The sequence below is a fragment of the Anolis sagrei genome, chromosome 4 (assembly GCF_037176765.1).
Source record: "Anolis sagrei isolate rAnoSag1 chromosome 4, rAnoSag1.mat, whole genome shotgun sequence".
NCBI lineage: Eukaryota > Metazoa > Chordata > Lepidosauria > Squamata > Dactyloidae > Anolis > Anolis sagrei.
The window spans coordinates 218,241,653-218,258,426 of NC_090024.1; the positions used below are offsets into that span (position 1 = coordinate 218,241,653).

Genomic DNA, 16,774 nt, shown 5'->3' on the forward strand with positions numbered 1-16,774 from the left:
CTTTCTTTTCTCCTGAGTATCACTACAAAGTCTTTATGGGTAGAGGTAAAGTTTTTGAGAGATACACACAGTTCTGGCCGAACTGAGGCTCTTGAATCTTTATTTCTTCTTATTGTCTCTTTCTTGTATGGTGTTCAACTGTCTCTAAGATGGTCTCAATATTCAACTCTGACTGAACTTGAATACAACTCTGACTAGACATGAATACAGCTTCAACTAGACTTGAATACAGCTCTAGCTGAAAGTGCTATTTGGAGACTTTCCAGCCTTCCTCTTTCTTCACCTTCCAGTCACAAAAAGGCTGACTCTTCCAAGAACCAGAAGTGCCTTGCCTGAGGCTCCACCCCTGAGGGGATTCTTAAAGGGCCAGGATGACAGAGGCTTAAATTACAAAGAGGCTGTCTAGACTGACCCCCCCCCCCCGAAACAGTACATAAAATATTAATCTCTTTAACTAAAAGGGATTAATTAGGGGTACATAATGAGGGTCTTCATGGGGCACAACGAACAGTTTCCATTCAAGAACCAACCAGGGCAGATGTTGCTTCATTTCAAAAATCATATAGCACCTTTAGGATATTTTGGCCATAAAGCCTACTGCTTCTCAAACACATAAGTATAAGCTTTGACATAAAACTTTGTTCATGTGAAACTGTTTTGTATAAATAATGCCACCAATTAACTTGATGACTGTTTCAATGTAATGGAAGATGGAGACAAGGGGACTTTTTTAGAATTTGACTCATTTCAAGTAGTGCCATTTTAATTTACCATATGCCTTGTTTTAAAAGGCAGAGATACTAATGTGATTCACAGTCAGAGCGGAAACTAACAACATATTATAAACTTGACCATTACTTAAAATACAATTAATATTTTATTTGTGTTGTCAAAGGCACAGCGTAGCTCATTGCGTCTTTACATACTCAACAAGCATTCTGACAAATCACACATTTATATAATGTTCTCAGTGTCGTAACTGCATTATTTTCTTCCTCCCTCAAAGACCTTATGAAAAGTTGTGGGTGTTTCATGATTACCAAAACAGAAACAACTGCAAAAATAGGTTTAGAAGCTCTGATGTGAGGATTTAATAATTGAAAGTTCAATTTTATACATGGCTATTTCAGACAGGATTATAATCTTTCTTTAAGGGAAACACCAAATATCCTTACAACAGAAATTCAATTCAAATACTTCATGTTGTGCACCTATAAAGAGATATGAGCTTCATAAAAAGATCATAATCCAATTTTATTTCATTTTTCCTGCCTATATGGAGTACCTGCTGTATTTTATCATTTCTCTCTAAAGCAAGAATAGGGGATCTGTGACTGTGGCCTTCAACTCTTTCTTCATGCTAATGAATAGGGTGTACCTACATTTTCTTTCCCAAAAGTGATTCCCATACACCAGTGATTGCCAACCTGTGGTCCGTTGTCCTCAAGAATGTAAATATGTTCTGTGGCCTCACAATTACTACATTGTTGCCTCAAAACAAGAGTGACTGGTCTTGCAAAACCCTCTTATAGTGCCAAGGCAATGGGGATGTTGTGTGGCTGACAACCCATGAAGGATTACTACTACCACATCAGCTCTACATTATTAAATACGTTTTTCTGTGAGCGAGCAGATGGCGACTACAGATGGCATACGTTCTGTATCAGAAACTAGAGATGGTTTGGTTTATCCAATGCAATTTTCTGAATCAGCACCCCAAGTAACCAAGCAGAATCTAAAGTTGACCAAAAACGGATTAGTAACCCTTTTGGTACTAATGTTGGAGAGTGGTCCCTGGTCAAAGTGGACCCTGGTCAAAAAACGGCTGAGAACCACTGCCATCCACCTATCAGAGAAGGAACATCTACAGAGAGTTTACTTTCCCCTCCTTTGTCAGAAAGAGTGCTTATGAGAACGTTATAGCTATGTAATAGAAGCATTTGATTTATTTTACTTGTATCCTCCTTCCGCCCAAATCTGTTTCTCCTTGTGAGGTTTAGATGATCGGATGCCATGAGGAAAGCCATGCTGGGTTTCTCAAAAAGAAGTCGTGCCAAAAAAATATTGCATCTTTAAAAAATAAAATTACAAACTTGGTAGATCTAGGGAATGCTGAGGCTTTTAACAAAAGCCACCATAATATAGCATGGCCCTCATATGCATGAGGAAAATGTCTCCGGCCAGATCACATCAAGGCAGAAAATCCCAAAATATCTGCTTTGAACTGGATTATTTGAGTACACACTCAGATGTGAGACTTTCTGCCTTGATATTCTGCGATATAGGGCTGTGTGGAAGGGCCCATATTCCAATTCAAAGCAGAAAATATGGGATTTTATTCAGTTGTGTGGAAGGGCCTCCAGCTCAACTGCATCCTGAAGCTTCAGTGTAGATGGTACCAAAGAAGAGGCAGGGAAAGGAGAGTTTGTTGTTGTTCTTCTCTAGGGGCCCTTCCACACAGCTCTATCTCCCAGAATACCAAGCCAGAAAATCCCACAATATCTGCTTTCAACTGGGTTATTTGAGTCCACATTCAGATAATATGGGATTTCCTGCCTTGATATTCTGGGATATAGGGCTTTGTGAAAGGGCCCTAGGTCTCTACAGTCACCTACAGACCCACCGCTAAGGGCCCTTCCACACAGCCCTATATCCCAGAATCTCAAGGCAGGAAATCCCACAATATTTGCTTTGAACTGGGTTATCTGAGTCCACACTGCCATATATTCCAGTTCAAAGCTGATATTGTGGGATTTTCCACTTTGAGATTCTGGGATATAGGGCTGTGTGGAAGGGCCCTAAGGCACTACACTTGGAAATGTATCATACACGGACCCGAGATATCGCCAATGATGATGATGCATGCAGTTTGAGCTGCATTATAGTAGCCAGGCGCCTTCTATACTGCCATGTACATTCCAGATCACCTGCTTTGAACTGGGATATAGGACTGTGTGGAAGGGCCCCCAAATTAAGTGTGGATTCAGACAACCCAGTTCAAAGCAGATATTGTGGGATTTCCTGCCTTGACATTCTGGGATATAGGGCTGTGAGGGAGGCCCCAGACTGAGTGTAGATTCAGATAACCCAGTTCAAAGCAGATACTGTGGGATTTCCTGCCTTGACATTCTGGGATATACGGTTGTGAGGAAGGCCCCAGGCTTGAGTGTAGATTCAGATAACCCAGTTCAAAGCCGATATTGTGGGATTTCCTGCCTTGACATTCTGGGATATAGGGCTGTGAGGAAGGCCCCAGGCTTGAGTGTAGATTTAGTTAACCCAATTCAAAGCAGATATTGTGGGATTTCCTGTCTTGACATTATACGGTTTCGGTCCAGTGTATCTGTCCGAATGTATCTCCCTCTACGTCCCATCCCAGAATTTGAGATCATCTGGGAAGGCCCTGTTCTCGACCCCACCGCTATCACAAGTGAGGTTGGTGGGGACGAGGAGCAGGGCCTTCTCAGTGGTGGCCCCTCACCTGTGGAACTCACTCCTGGGGGAAATTAGGTCATCAACATCCCTCCACTCCTTCAGGAGGAAAGTAAAGACGTGGTTGTGGGACCAGACCTTTGGGCAATCTGACAACTAGATAAGGACAATCAGACGACTAGGACTGACAGGACTGACAAAGTAGAATTGGAAATTAGATTATGAGATGGCGAACGCTGACTGTTAATGAGGAGTAATGAGTTTGTATTGGTTTTATTGTTGTAATGCAGGAACTGTTGTTTAACTGTTAATTGCTGCTATATTGTTTTACTACTGTTATGTGATGCCGGCATCGAATTGTGCCTTTGTAAGCCGCCCTGAGTCCCCTCCGGTGTGAGAAGGGTGGGGTAGAAGTAACCGAAATAAATAAATAAATAAATTCAGATAACCCAGTTCAAAGCAGATACTGTGGGATTTCCTACCTTGACATTCTGGGATATAGGGCTGTGAGAAAGGCCCCAGACTGAGTGTAGATTCAGATATCCCAGTTCAAAGCAGATATTGTGGGATTTCCTGCCTTGATATTCTGGATATAGGGCTGTGTGGAAGGGCCCTAGAGCTCCCAACCTTTGGCCCTGCGGATCTTTGCACTTCACCTCCCAGAATCCCTGACCATTGCATGGACAGGCAGGGTGCTTTGTGGGAAGTGAAGCCCCAAATACCTGCAGGAGAAGCAAAACAAAAGCTTCCCAGGTGGGATGAGTGAGCTGCACCCTAATGTGTTCCTTTGGGCCAAACATTGGCGCGGGAACTTCCCTCCTGAGCTGCATGCAACACATCCAGGGCGAGCGAGACTCACTCCAGGCGGGCCAGTCCCAGCAGTGCCGCGGGGCGGAGCCAGCCTTGCAGCAGAAGCAGCTATAACGCGGTCGAGGCGGGTCGGAGGCTACAAAAGCGCTGTGAGGCTGGCCAAGAGCAGGAGACACAGCTCGGGAAGGAGGAGGAATAGGAGGAGGAGGAACAGGCGGCTGTAGCACTAGCAGCAGCATGGAGAAGGATCCACCGGTGTTCAACAAGCCAAAGGTGAGCCAGGCAGCAGATCAGCCCAAGGCGCCCCCCTTTGGCCATCCGGGGAGAGAGAGATCCTTGGGTGCGCCTACCAGGCTTGGGCAAACTTGGCCCTCCCTCCAGGTCTTGTGGACTCCAACTCCCACAATTCCCAACAGCCAGGCATGGGCCAACTTGGCCCCCCCTCCAGGTGTTTTGGACTCCAACTCCCACAATTGCTAACAGCCAGGCATGGGCCAACTTGGGCCTTCCCTCCAGGTGTTTTGGACTCCAACTCCCACAATTCCTAACAGCCAGGCATGGGCCAACTTGGGCCCTCCCTCCAGGTGTTTTGGACTACAACTCCCACAATTCCTAATAGCCAGGCATGGGACAACTTGGGCCCTCCCTCCAGGTGTTTTGGACTCCAACTCCCACAATTCCTAACAGCCAGACATGGGCCAACTTGGGCCCTCCCTCCAGGTGTTTTGGACTCCAACTCCCACAATTCCTAACAGCCAGACATGGGCCAACTTGGGCCCTCCCTCCAGGTGTTTTGGACTCCAACTCCCACAATTCCTAACAGCCAGACATGGGCCAACTTGGGCCCTCCCTCCAGGTGTTTTGGACTCCAACTCCCACAATTCCTAACAGCCAGACATGGGCCAACTTGGGCCCTCCCTCCAGGTGTTTTGGACTCCAACTCCCACAATTCCTAACAGCCTACCGGCTGTTAGGAATTGTGGGAGTTGGAGTCCAAAACACCTGGAGGGAGGGCCCAAGTTGGCCCATGCCTAGCCACACTGTAAGATACCAACATGTCTCCTTTGTACCTATCTACACAAGTCTTACATTACTTCCCTCCTTTCCCATCATGTTCTATCAGTGCTTCTCTTCAAAGCTTTCCTTTTACCCCATGGCTTTTGTAGGCATCCAAAATAAGCATCCAACATTTCCCCCCTCTTCTAAGGTTTTTTCTTTATGTTGTCAATCAATCTGAGGTTTTTCCCAGGCATGCTAATTCTTTCCTTTTTTTGTGCATGAATGGCATGTTTATTGTTATTATTATTGTTATTATTATTATTGTTATTATTATTTGAAATACAACAAGATGAGTCCACAGCAGACACTCTGCTGGCTGTTGTATTGGATCACACTTCGGACACTTCCCAAGTGTGTGATGTATCGGGGAATAATGCGTGCAGATCCCAGTAAGGTGGCCTTCTGCAGCTGGCAGATGGTAATTTTGTCAGTGCCGATTGTGTTTACGTGCAGGCCAAGGTCTTTAGGCACTGCACCCAGTGTACCGATCACCACTGGGACCACCTTGACTGGTTTGTGCCAGAGTCTTTGCAGTTCGATCTTAAACCCTCATATTGTGTCAGCTTTTCCAGTTGATTATTATTATCATTATTATTATTATTATTATTTTGACAGTATAGATCGGTCATGGGCAAGTTGGGCCCTCCAGGTGTTTTGGACTCCAACTCCCACAATTCCTAACAACCTGTTAGGAATTGTGGGAGTCGGAGTCCAAAACACCTGGAGGGCCCAAGTAGTCCCATTACCTGGTATAGACCATAAGAACTTGTTCCTATACAGAATGACAAGCGATATGTTTTCCCAGCCCTGTTTGCTAATTTAACTTTTGGTCTTGTCAGTAATTTCGCAAACAAAAAGTGGCTGCAGTTAGGAAAAAATGGGAAATGCCTTTTTGAAAACAGGCTAACTGCTTTTGAGCTGGGATATTAACTCAGGCCCCTTCCACACTGCCCCGATATCTCAGGATTTGATCCCAGATTATCATTTGATCCCAGATTATCTGACAATGGAGATTTGTTGGAGCATGCAATGAATCATGCAAAGTGTGTGTAAACTCTAAAATAAGATGCATTAAGCTAATTGGCCGGGCAATGCCTGGGGAGATGGCTGAGCCTGGAACTTTTGGTTACTGTTACATTTTCGTTCAGGCTTGAGCTATGCAGGTGTTCAGAGACAGTTTGAAGAGGGAAGCAGAGAGAGACCAAAGGCCTTTCCACACAGCACTATATCCCAGAATATCAAGGCAGAAAATCCCACATTATCTGAGGGTGGGCTCAGATAACCCAGTTCAAAGCAGATATGGTGGGATTTTCTGCCTTGATATTCTGGTTTATAGGGCTGTGTGGAAGGCCCCACAGTTTGTACTTTTGCTTCATGAGCATCTGAAGGAGTTTACCCACATAAACAGAGAACGACTATTTTAAACCTCTCATAAAAAGGACATTATGTGAGTCGATGCAACTGATCACATGATTGTAAATATATTGTTCTGAATTATGACGAGTAAACTCCTTGTTCATCTGTGTGGCATATTTTCTTTCTTTGGGAAGACAGTGTGTGGATTGGTCAAATGTGAACTACACCTGGTTTATTTTACATTACGGCACAAGACCTATATAATCCAGTTATTTATTTGTTTATCGTGTCAGAAGCAAATTGAGGATACAGTAGTAATGTATTTAAAAACACAAAAAAGTTGAAAACTTGGCATTATGATAGATTTCTTTTGACCAGAAGCTGGCCACTTGGAGTGCCTCTGGTGTCGCTGTGAGAAGGTCCTCCATTGTGCATGTGGCAGGGCTCAGGCTGCATTGTAATAGGTGCTCTGTGGTTTGCTCTTCTCCACACTCGCATATCATGGACTCCACTTTGTAGCTCCATTTCGTAAGATTGGCTCTGCATCTCGTGGTTCCAGAGCGCCATCTGTTCATCGCCTTCCAGGTCACCCAGACTTCTGTGTATTCAGTAGGGAGTTATCAGCCATGGATTGAAGTTCCGGGTTTTAGCCTGCCACTTTTGGACTCTCGCTTGCTGAGGTCAGTCCAACCCCTTATAAGAGATGTGGACACATACATAAATTCTAATAACGAAATGTGTGGGGACACAATGTATCTCATTATAATTTTTAAAATATTTGATTTGTGAGATAATAACATACATTTACAAGATTTTTGTCACATTTCATTACATGCGACACACCCACTGCAACCGACACACTGTGATGCAACAGAGTTTGGAAAGAACGCTTTATGTTCTGGCCGTCCGTGATTGTGGATTGTGGGAGTTATACCCCAAAATAATATATGGAAAGCCACAACTGCCTTATAGATGGTCTAATTAATAATTGCATGGGTTAGATATCTGATTCATTTGTTGTTAGACTCTGATGTGACAACACATCTTACCAGTCTTAAGTTTCAAATGTTGGCATGAGGAAGTTAAATACATGATACTGACTTAGAAGAATAAAGGATGCGGTAAGGTTTTTTGAGTTTCATTTCCTTTATGAAGCAAAGGATCTTCAAGTTTCTACACAAATTGCTGGTTTTGTGTGGGGATATTTATAATTAAAACTGCAGTCATCCTAGTAAGTGGCATAAGCGATGATATGTTTAGTGTACACAATTCAACTGGGTATTTTGATATATAATGAGCAGAAGCGAGTCTGTATTGAGGTACATTCCTGTGGCAGATTGTTTCTCTGTCCAAGTGTGAAGTTTATATTCTACATTTCAACCCTATAATCTACAAAAGAATGAAACTAATTAAACTTAAATGAAGTGCAGTATCACTGATTAAGCAACCGGGTTACTAAATTCCTAAAGGAAGCAGACATGAAAGCTTTTAAATGGGAGTAATAAAGCATGCTGTGTGAGCATCCCTTATCTGGAATTCAGAAATATTCCAAACTCTGAACTTGTCCACATGGGTGTCTGAGGGAGTGTTACCTTTGCTAGCTGATAGTGCAGTGTATACACTCATTGCTTTATGCACAAAATTATTAAAATATAAACCAGTATATTTTACTACTTTTTGATTTAATAGTAAATATGTTTTTGTACAGACTTGTAGTGAGACTACTAATTATGTTGTGTTAAATACATATCCCAAGAGAGGCAGAGATTTAAGCCTTCCCTTCTTATTTGTGAGTTCCCACCGAATTCATCCTCACTCAGTTATTGATTAAACTTTTTTTTAAAAAAAAAAATCTAGCTTATAAAAGCAATGTGTTAGCTGCCTAATGCTGTGTATACTTACTTGGAAGTGTTCGCAAATGGCAGTTGGCCATATTAACCGGATACACTGGATCTTAGAGCTGGCACACAAACTATGGGTGGGATTCCTTGCTGTCCACTTGTGAGTGCCAAGGCCCGGGTTTAAGGCCAACAAGTGCACATAGCATCCAGACAACATACTATTGTTGGATTCCTATTCAAATAAAGTGAGACTCTGTGCAGTAGGCTACAGATGTAATTCAAGTTAAATTGTGCAATGATTTTTCTAAAACTCTATAGTAGTGGTTCTCAACCTGTGCTCCCCAGGTATTTTGGCCTACAACTCCAGAAAACCCAGCCACTTTACCAGCTATTAGGATTTCTGGGAGTCAAAGTCCAAAACATCTAGGGACCCACAGGTTGAGAACCACTGCTCTATAGATTGTTTTAGCTGCCTGTTCTCTGGATAACCTAGATAAGTAATGTAAGGAGAAAATACAGAGAAAACATCAAAATATTGTGGTGTACAAGATCTGAAATAACAGACTCTTAGGATCTCATCACATTAGGAAATAATCTGTTTCTATCAGTATGCATCCCATAGTTTTTGCTGACTAAATGCGGATTGGATGCAAATTGATCCCATCACACCAGTGCTACGATTCATGCCTTGAAATGATCTGCTTTGTCCCATCACACTACAGAAAGCTGGCTTCTCCCGCTCGGTTTGAAAGATTCCCTACATCACTCCTTGGACTTTTTTTAAAAAAAACTTTTTCCTAACTCTGCACAGAGACATAACTTCCAAGTGCCCTGAACTACTGCTCTCACGAGATTTGAAAACATATTTGCATCTGCCTGATAAATGCATTTGCCTAATCACTCCTTGGCATGAAATGTGGAGTTCTGAGGAATCTAATTTTACAGAGGATTTTTTTTTTTGGCAGATTCTGGCTATAGAGAGGGGGGTAGGGGAGATCTTTCCCCTTCCACATCCCAAGTGAAAAAGGCGGCTCCTTCTGTCTTGAACAGTCACAAGACTCCGCCAACCAGACATGCTCCCTAATGACAAGTTGTATTGTTGCTGGTGGGAAGTATGCATCCCACCAGCAACAATACAACTTGTCATCAGGGAGCATGTTTCCCTATCACACGCAAAAATAACGCATCAGCAAGAGAAAAGTCCATAGTATTTAAAATATTACAATTAGAATATTGTCTAGAAATACTCTATTTCTGTGTCATTTTGCAGATAGATTTCAACGGAACACCAACAGGATGGGGTAAACATCCTCAGTCTCAGAAATTGAATATTTCCTAATGTGATGAGGTCTTTATTATAGGGAGCTGCTTTCAAGGAAGCAAGCATTTAAAAACCTTGTAGTGCTCTTGAGATCTGTTAATGCTATGGCAAGCCTCCCAGAGTCAAGACTTTTATCTTTTGTAGAGCAGTTCCTGGGGCTATGCTTAAACGGTTCCGGCCCAAGCTACCTATCTGACCGCATCTCTGCCTATGAACCCACCAGGAGTTTGAGATCTTCCGGGGAGACCCTGCTCTCGATCCCGCCTGCTTCTCAAGCTCGGCTGGCGGGGACGAGAGATAGGGCCTTCTCGGTGGTGGCTCCTCGGCTGTGGAACGCCCTTCCTACGGACATTAGACTAGCACCATCTCTAATGGTATTCCGCAAAAAAGGTGAAGACCTGGATGTTTGTGCAGGCGTTTGAGTAATTTAGTACAATCTGGTAATGGAACATAGGAATGGAACAATGGACGACGAACCTGGACTACGCTTGGATGATGAGAAGATTGGGTACGGTTGTTTTTTGTAATAATTGTGCTTTGTAATTGCTTATTGGTAATTTATGGATAATGTGTTAAGTCAATAGTTATATGTTGTATGGAACCACTGCTGTTTCTACTGTTTTTACTGTTTGTGAACCGCTGTGAGTCGCCTTCGGGCTTGAGATACAGCGGTATATAAGCAAAGTAAATAAATAAATAAAATTATAGAGCATATAGTTACAATGGGGTGTGTTTTTCATTGATGTCTAAAAGTTACATTTGGATGTCGAATGGATAAAGCATCTTCAGTACATATTTCTTAAGTCCTAGGTTATGAAATCATAAATTTAATCTTATGTGTGTTCTTGGAAATCTGTGACTAGAGCATGAGTGAAACTACTCCAGTTAATGCAATGACAACAAGGAGGGAGTTAGTCTAACCTCCTGAGGAAGGGATTTTCAAAACAGGTAACATGAACACCCTCTTTCAGATTATCAAGTCTACAAGAATTACGCATTTTTGGGTAGAATCATGGGAGAGCATAGATCTTAAGGTAGCCTCCTCTGCAGCTTTCATAACAATCACATTGACATGTGCCTGGAAATAGATGGACAAGTCCAAAAGGCTTTCATAACAACGATGTTAGTTTTATTTAACCAGCCTCAGTAACAGTCTGGTTCGATACCTTTAGGCTACCTGTAATTTCTGAGCACTTATTGAAGACATCCTCACATTCTGTGCACTACATTAATCAATAATGGATGTAACTCAAGTATGTGACATTGTGATCAAATCAGACATCCTCAGCAATGTACGAAGCTTTCCAAATACACCCCTGAGCACTGAGGACACCTGAGCATCCAAACTGGCACTAACTGTAACTTTCCAAATATACCCCTGAGCACTGAGGACACCTGAGCATCCAAACCCAGGGCTGAATCCTAATATAAAGCCAGTCTGTAAATCTGTATCTTCAAAGGACCTGTTTTTTTACCACTAAAAATATGAGACACAAAAAAGCAAGTGTTTGAGATGCTTGTGGTCAGTAATGTTCATATGCAAGAAATTTCCATTATCAAATCTTGGTTATTCCCCACTGCATTTATGTACATGATGTGAATTTATCTTCTGAATTAGTTTGTAAAATTAATCCAATGTCAGCACTACTGTCATGATGATCATATGTGATCTCAACTATGGAGATAGGCATTTCTTTAGCCAAGAAAATGTAAACAATGTTCTTGCTACTCTCAAATCTAATTATGTTATATTGTGAAACTCCTTTTGTGGGTTTCTTTCCAGAGCAAGATCATAGTTTGAACTAGGAGAAAAAGAAGTATTGTGTGTATGTACATCAAAACCAAACATAAAATTCATCTCTTACACTGTTGTTGTAGTGAGTATTATTTTCATTTACACCTTTCCTTGGCTAATTATAATTGGTATGTGGCTCCACATCATTATGAGTTTGCGTATATATCTTTGATGTAATACAGATACAGTAGACTCTCTCACCCAACATAAACGGTTCGGCAGAACGTTGGATAAGCAAAAATGTTGGATAATAAGGTGGGATTGAGGAAAGCCTATTAAACATCAAATTACATTATGATTTTACAAATTAAGCACCAAAACATTATGTTTTACAACAAATCGACAGAAAAAGCAGTTCAATACATGGTAACTTTCTGTAGTAATTACTGTCTTTACAAATTTAGCACCAAAACATCGTAATGTATTGGAACAGCTGTGGATCTGAGTGGGAGGTAGATTGCATTGGATAATGCAGGACGTTGAATAAGCAACAGTTGGATAAGTGGGACTCTACAGTAACACTGTAAGTGTTTTCGGAGTCTGAAATCTTAGTTTGTATTACTCTTCAATCAATCAATCAAAACTTTATTTCAACCCCGCCCCATCTCCCCAATGGGGACTCGGAGCGGCTTACATGGGGCCAAGCCCGGACAACATAATACAGCAATAAAATCAATAAAGCAATAAAATCAAAGCATATAAAACAAACAACAACAACATTATCAAAATGACATTAAAAATAAAAAAAATAAACATTCTAGTAAACACAAACATGGTAGTGATGACAATGGGCGGTCCACATTGTCTGTTAAAGGGTTTTTTACTTCATGTTTAATCTGTATAATATTATTCAGACAAACCTTTTAATTTAAATTATGGAGCAGTAGTGTGTATGTATAAAGTGATGTGCTTTTTTTAAAAAAATCCTTTACTTGAAAGTGTGTTTTAAGCATGCAATGTGTTTATGCTTCTTTTAACCATATTTCTTAAATGATATTGTTATTTAATTCTTTTAAAAACTTTTTCAAACTAATGTTTTAGCTTAATCTTTCAAAAATTGTTGAACCCAATCTTAAGAGAAAGGTAGGATATTGATATTCTCTGTGTGAATTGGGTAATAAAAACCAACACAGCAATAATGAAACCAGTGCACTCAAGTATCCTTGATGTTTACATTTTTCCTTGGTAAATAAAGTAATTAAAAACATTTGCCTTCTCAACAAACCCTTCTCCAGTCCAGAGTGTTTATATTTGAGACTTAACTGTGTCTATGCCTGAGAGTAAAGCCAGAATAATTAAGAGCACTATACATTTGTAATGCAGGCAGTCCCCGAGTTAGAAACATTGGCCTTACAAACAACGCATAGTTAAGAACGGGGCTGAGACAATAGGAGAGAAATCTACCCCTAGGAAGGGAAATTCAATCCTGAAAGAGTTTCCATAGGGAAAAGACGTCTCCACTGAAACTTTTATCACCAATCCTTGTTACCACAATAAGCCAATTTTTTTTTCAAAATCCTATTATCACAGGGACAGAAGGTGAGGTGAAATCTTCTGAACAGGGACACAGACAGCAAAACAACCACCCAGGAGTGTTAACCCTTCCCTAGGCTTGTTTTGGCTGGAGTTAGACTTTAAAAATGTACCTGTTCCGACTTAGAAACAAATTTAGCTTAAGAAAAAACCTACAGAACATAACTTGAGGACTGTCTATAATGGAGATAAGTTCAACCTGCCTTTCTTCCATATGTCTCATTGGCATTTTAGTGGGCTTCGAAGTGGGAATTTCAACACATTTTTGTTCACTAATGTTAGCTTCCTCCTTGACAAAAGCTTCAAAGCTGCAGAGTGTCAAGTTCAGAGAAGCAAACATTGTTGGACTGGTTTGATAAGGTTATAATCTTGAATTGCCTCATTTGTGATGAAATTATAATGGATGCAAATGAAGCCACAGCCGTCTTCCTTCAGCCATCAGGTTTCAGGGAGATCTCTCAATCTAGTATAAGTGAAGTGTTCCACTTCTTTATGATTACTCAGAAATGACCCTGTATTGCCTCTGGCTTATTCTTAAGTAAATATATACAGAATTTAAGCTGAAATGTGGTGCATCCCTCTTCCCTCCAGCAAAAAGACAGGATTAAATTAACTTTATGATTACTCAGAAATGACTCTGCATTTATTTGTTTACAACATTTCTACCTCATCTTTCTCTGCTTCGGAGGGGACTCAAGGTGGCTTACACTTAGGTGGCTATTTGATGCCTACAAAAGCAAAGTCCAGTTAAAATAAACATTTAAATAGAATTATAAAATACCTTAAAACATTTAAACGTATAAAACAATACCTTTACTGTTAACCACATTATCTGAAATCATAGTCTGGGCCATTCCAGTAGTCATTGCACATACATCTATATTTATCTATTACATAAGATTGCCATAGGCTTGATCAAAAAACCACATTTTTACTTTTTTACAGAAGGTCAGGAGGGAGGGGGCTGATTTAATATCCCTAGGGAAGGAATTCCACAGCGGAGGGCCACAACTGAGAAGGCCCTGTCTCTCGTCCCAGGAAGGAGGTGGAACCGAGAGCAGGACCTCCTCAGACCATCTTAAGCTTTGAGATGGTTCATAGGGAGAGATCCATTTGGACAGGTAAGCTAGGCCGGAAATGTTTAGGGCTTTATAGGCTAAAGACAGCACTTTGAATTGTGCTCGGTAGCAAACTGGCAGCCAGTGGAGGTGACGTAACAGAGGGGTTGTATGCTCCCTGTACCCTGCTCCAGTGAGTGATCTGGCTGCTGCCCATTGGATCATTTGAAGCTTCTGAACAGTCTTCAAAGGCAACCCCACGTTGAGTGTGTTGCAGTAGTCTATTCTGGATGTAACCAGAGCGTGTACTCGGTTGGAACAAGGATGGGAGCCTACTAACAATAACAGATGACATAGGCTATATTTCAGAGGAAGGAGCTGACAAAAACCATCTCTGAGTATGCTTTTCCTAAGAAAACCCCACGAAATCCAAGAGGTCACTAGAAATGGTTCGGTGACTTAAAGGTGTAAACACACATTTCATTTATCAGACAACCAGGGAACCATTGCATTCATATAATCACAATAAAAGGCAGTTTGCTTTTTCCTGCTGGGTGGAGGCAGAACTACATCCTGTACATAAGCTTAAAACAATATTGTATTGAAAGTCATGTCCATACAGGCCTAAGGTGAGGGAGAGATGGACAGCATTTTTCCAGACTTGGCACCGCTCCTTTAGAGCCAATGTGAACATGTCAAGCATAATTAATGGAACATATTGAATGGGAGAGCATTCTAGGCTAATAACAGAGATGTATAATAAAAGCTTGGAGGCAAAGTAGTAATCTATTCACATTATAATTGTTATAACACTACATTAGAATTATTATCTTGTAGGTTTATGAAGATGCACTGTGACTTCTCCAAGCTACACCCTTGTATTTCTAAAGCAGGTAGTGTTACTTTCTGCATGCTCTATTAGTGCAATAAAAGAATGTTAATTGCAGTGTCTTGTAAGATGCAAATTAATTGTTGTGTACCTCAGAGCCATTTCTAGGCTATGGCAACTCATATCACAGTATTTTCATGGCAACATTTGTTTATAGGATGGAATTGCCATTCCCTGAGGCTGAGAGAGTGTGAAATGCCCAAGGTCACCTAGTAGAGGTTTCAACTCTGGTCTCCGGGATGTCCAATCAAGTCCTTAAATTGGTCCCTCTAGCCCAGTATTGTGGAAATGAGGGAGAGGGCCTTCTCCGTGGTGGCCCCTCGGCTCTGGAACTCGCTACTCAGGGAGATCAGGGAGCCTAAAAACTTGGCTTTTCTGGTGTGCTTTTGAGGAACGAATAACAAATCCCCATACCATGTCCGTCCCAGTACAAATTTGTCCTTCTGATGCACTTATCTCATCCCTCAGTGAAGATTAACCCCATTGTTTATCCCATCTGAGCCTCCCACTAGATACACTACTCTATTTATCTATCTCACCCAGTGGTTTTATAATTTAATCCATTGCAATTGGCCCAGCCCATTGTGTTCAAGTCTTTTATCATTTTATATTTTGTGTTTTTCTATTGTAATATTTTGTTATTGTTTGCACTTTATTTGATGTTATTCTTTGTTGTATGTATTTTATCTTGCTTTATTATAATTTTTGGGCTTGGCCTCAACGCCACGAGTCCCGTTGGGGAGATGGTGGCGGGGTATAAATAAAGTATTATTATTATTATTATTATTATTATTATTATTATTATTATTATTTAAAGAGCTGTGCAGCTACAGTAATTAATGCTATTGGCCACAACTGGACTTCACATGAACACAAGAAGCTGCCTTCTACTGAGTGAATTGGTCCCTCTAGCCCAGTAGTTCCTAGCCTGTGGTCCATGGACCACCAGTGGTCCACAAGAACTACAATATGGTCCGTACAACACCATTGCAATGCCTCATGGGCCATGTCCCCTTCCTTGTGGCCATGTGGCTGTGGTGAGGAGGCAAGAGAAAGCTGTTAGGGAAAGTTTCTTGAGTGTCATGTTCTGCTTTTTGTATTTTTTTTCAACCTCAGCCCCCTCCTTTTCTTTCTTTCTTTTTTTTACACAAACGTTGACAAAATCCATGGATAATAACACAGCCCAACCAAAAAAAAAATTCTTGGTGTCTTTGTTTTTAGGCCTGTTCCTGGGGTCATTTGGGGTACTGATTCTGCAAATTGAGTCAGATAGAATACATCAGTTTTAGATGATTATATATTGTTTTCTGTGAGCGAGCAGATAGCAACTACTGGATGGCATATGTTCTGTATCAGAAACTAGAGCGGATGTGGTCTATCCAATGCAATTTTCTGAATCAGCGCCCCAAATAAACAAACAAAATCAAGTTGACCAAAAACGGATTCATAATCCTTTTGGTACTAATGTTGGAGAGTGATCTCTGGTCAAGTGGTCCCTGGTCAGAAAAAAGGTTGGGAACCACTGCTGTAGCCCAGCATTTCTCAAAGTGTACTCCATGGAGCCCTTGGGGCTCTGTAAAGCATGCTGTGGGGCTCCAAGGTCCGATCCCCCCCCCCCAAGCATTTCTTGGGGTTCCACAGGAAACTTGTGCTTCCAAAAGCGCCCTGCAGGCAGGAAAT

The 16,774-nt window shown here is 41.4% G+C and overlaps 1 protein-coding gene across 1 annotated transcript in view; it reads left to right on the forward strand.

Annotated features, from left to right (window-relative positions):
• Positions 1 to 4,356: 4,356 nt before the first annotated feature.
• ADA (adenosine deaminase) overlaps positions 4,357 to 16,774 on the forward strand; it is a 48,364-nt gene continuing 35,946 nt past the window's right edge. Inside the window, exon 1 of the mRNA XM_060772191.2 lies at positions 4,357 to 4,515. Coding sequence (XP_060628174.2) covers positions 4,480 to 4,515 — 36 coding nt within the window. The 5' untranslated portion in view covers positions 4,357 to 4,479. The remainder of the gene's footprint in view (positions 4,516 to 16,774) is intronic.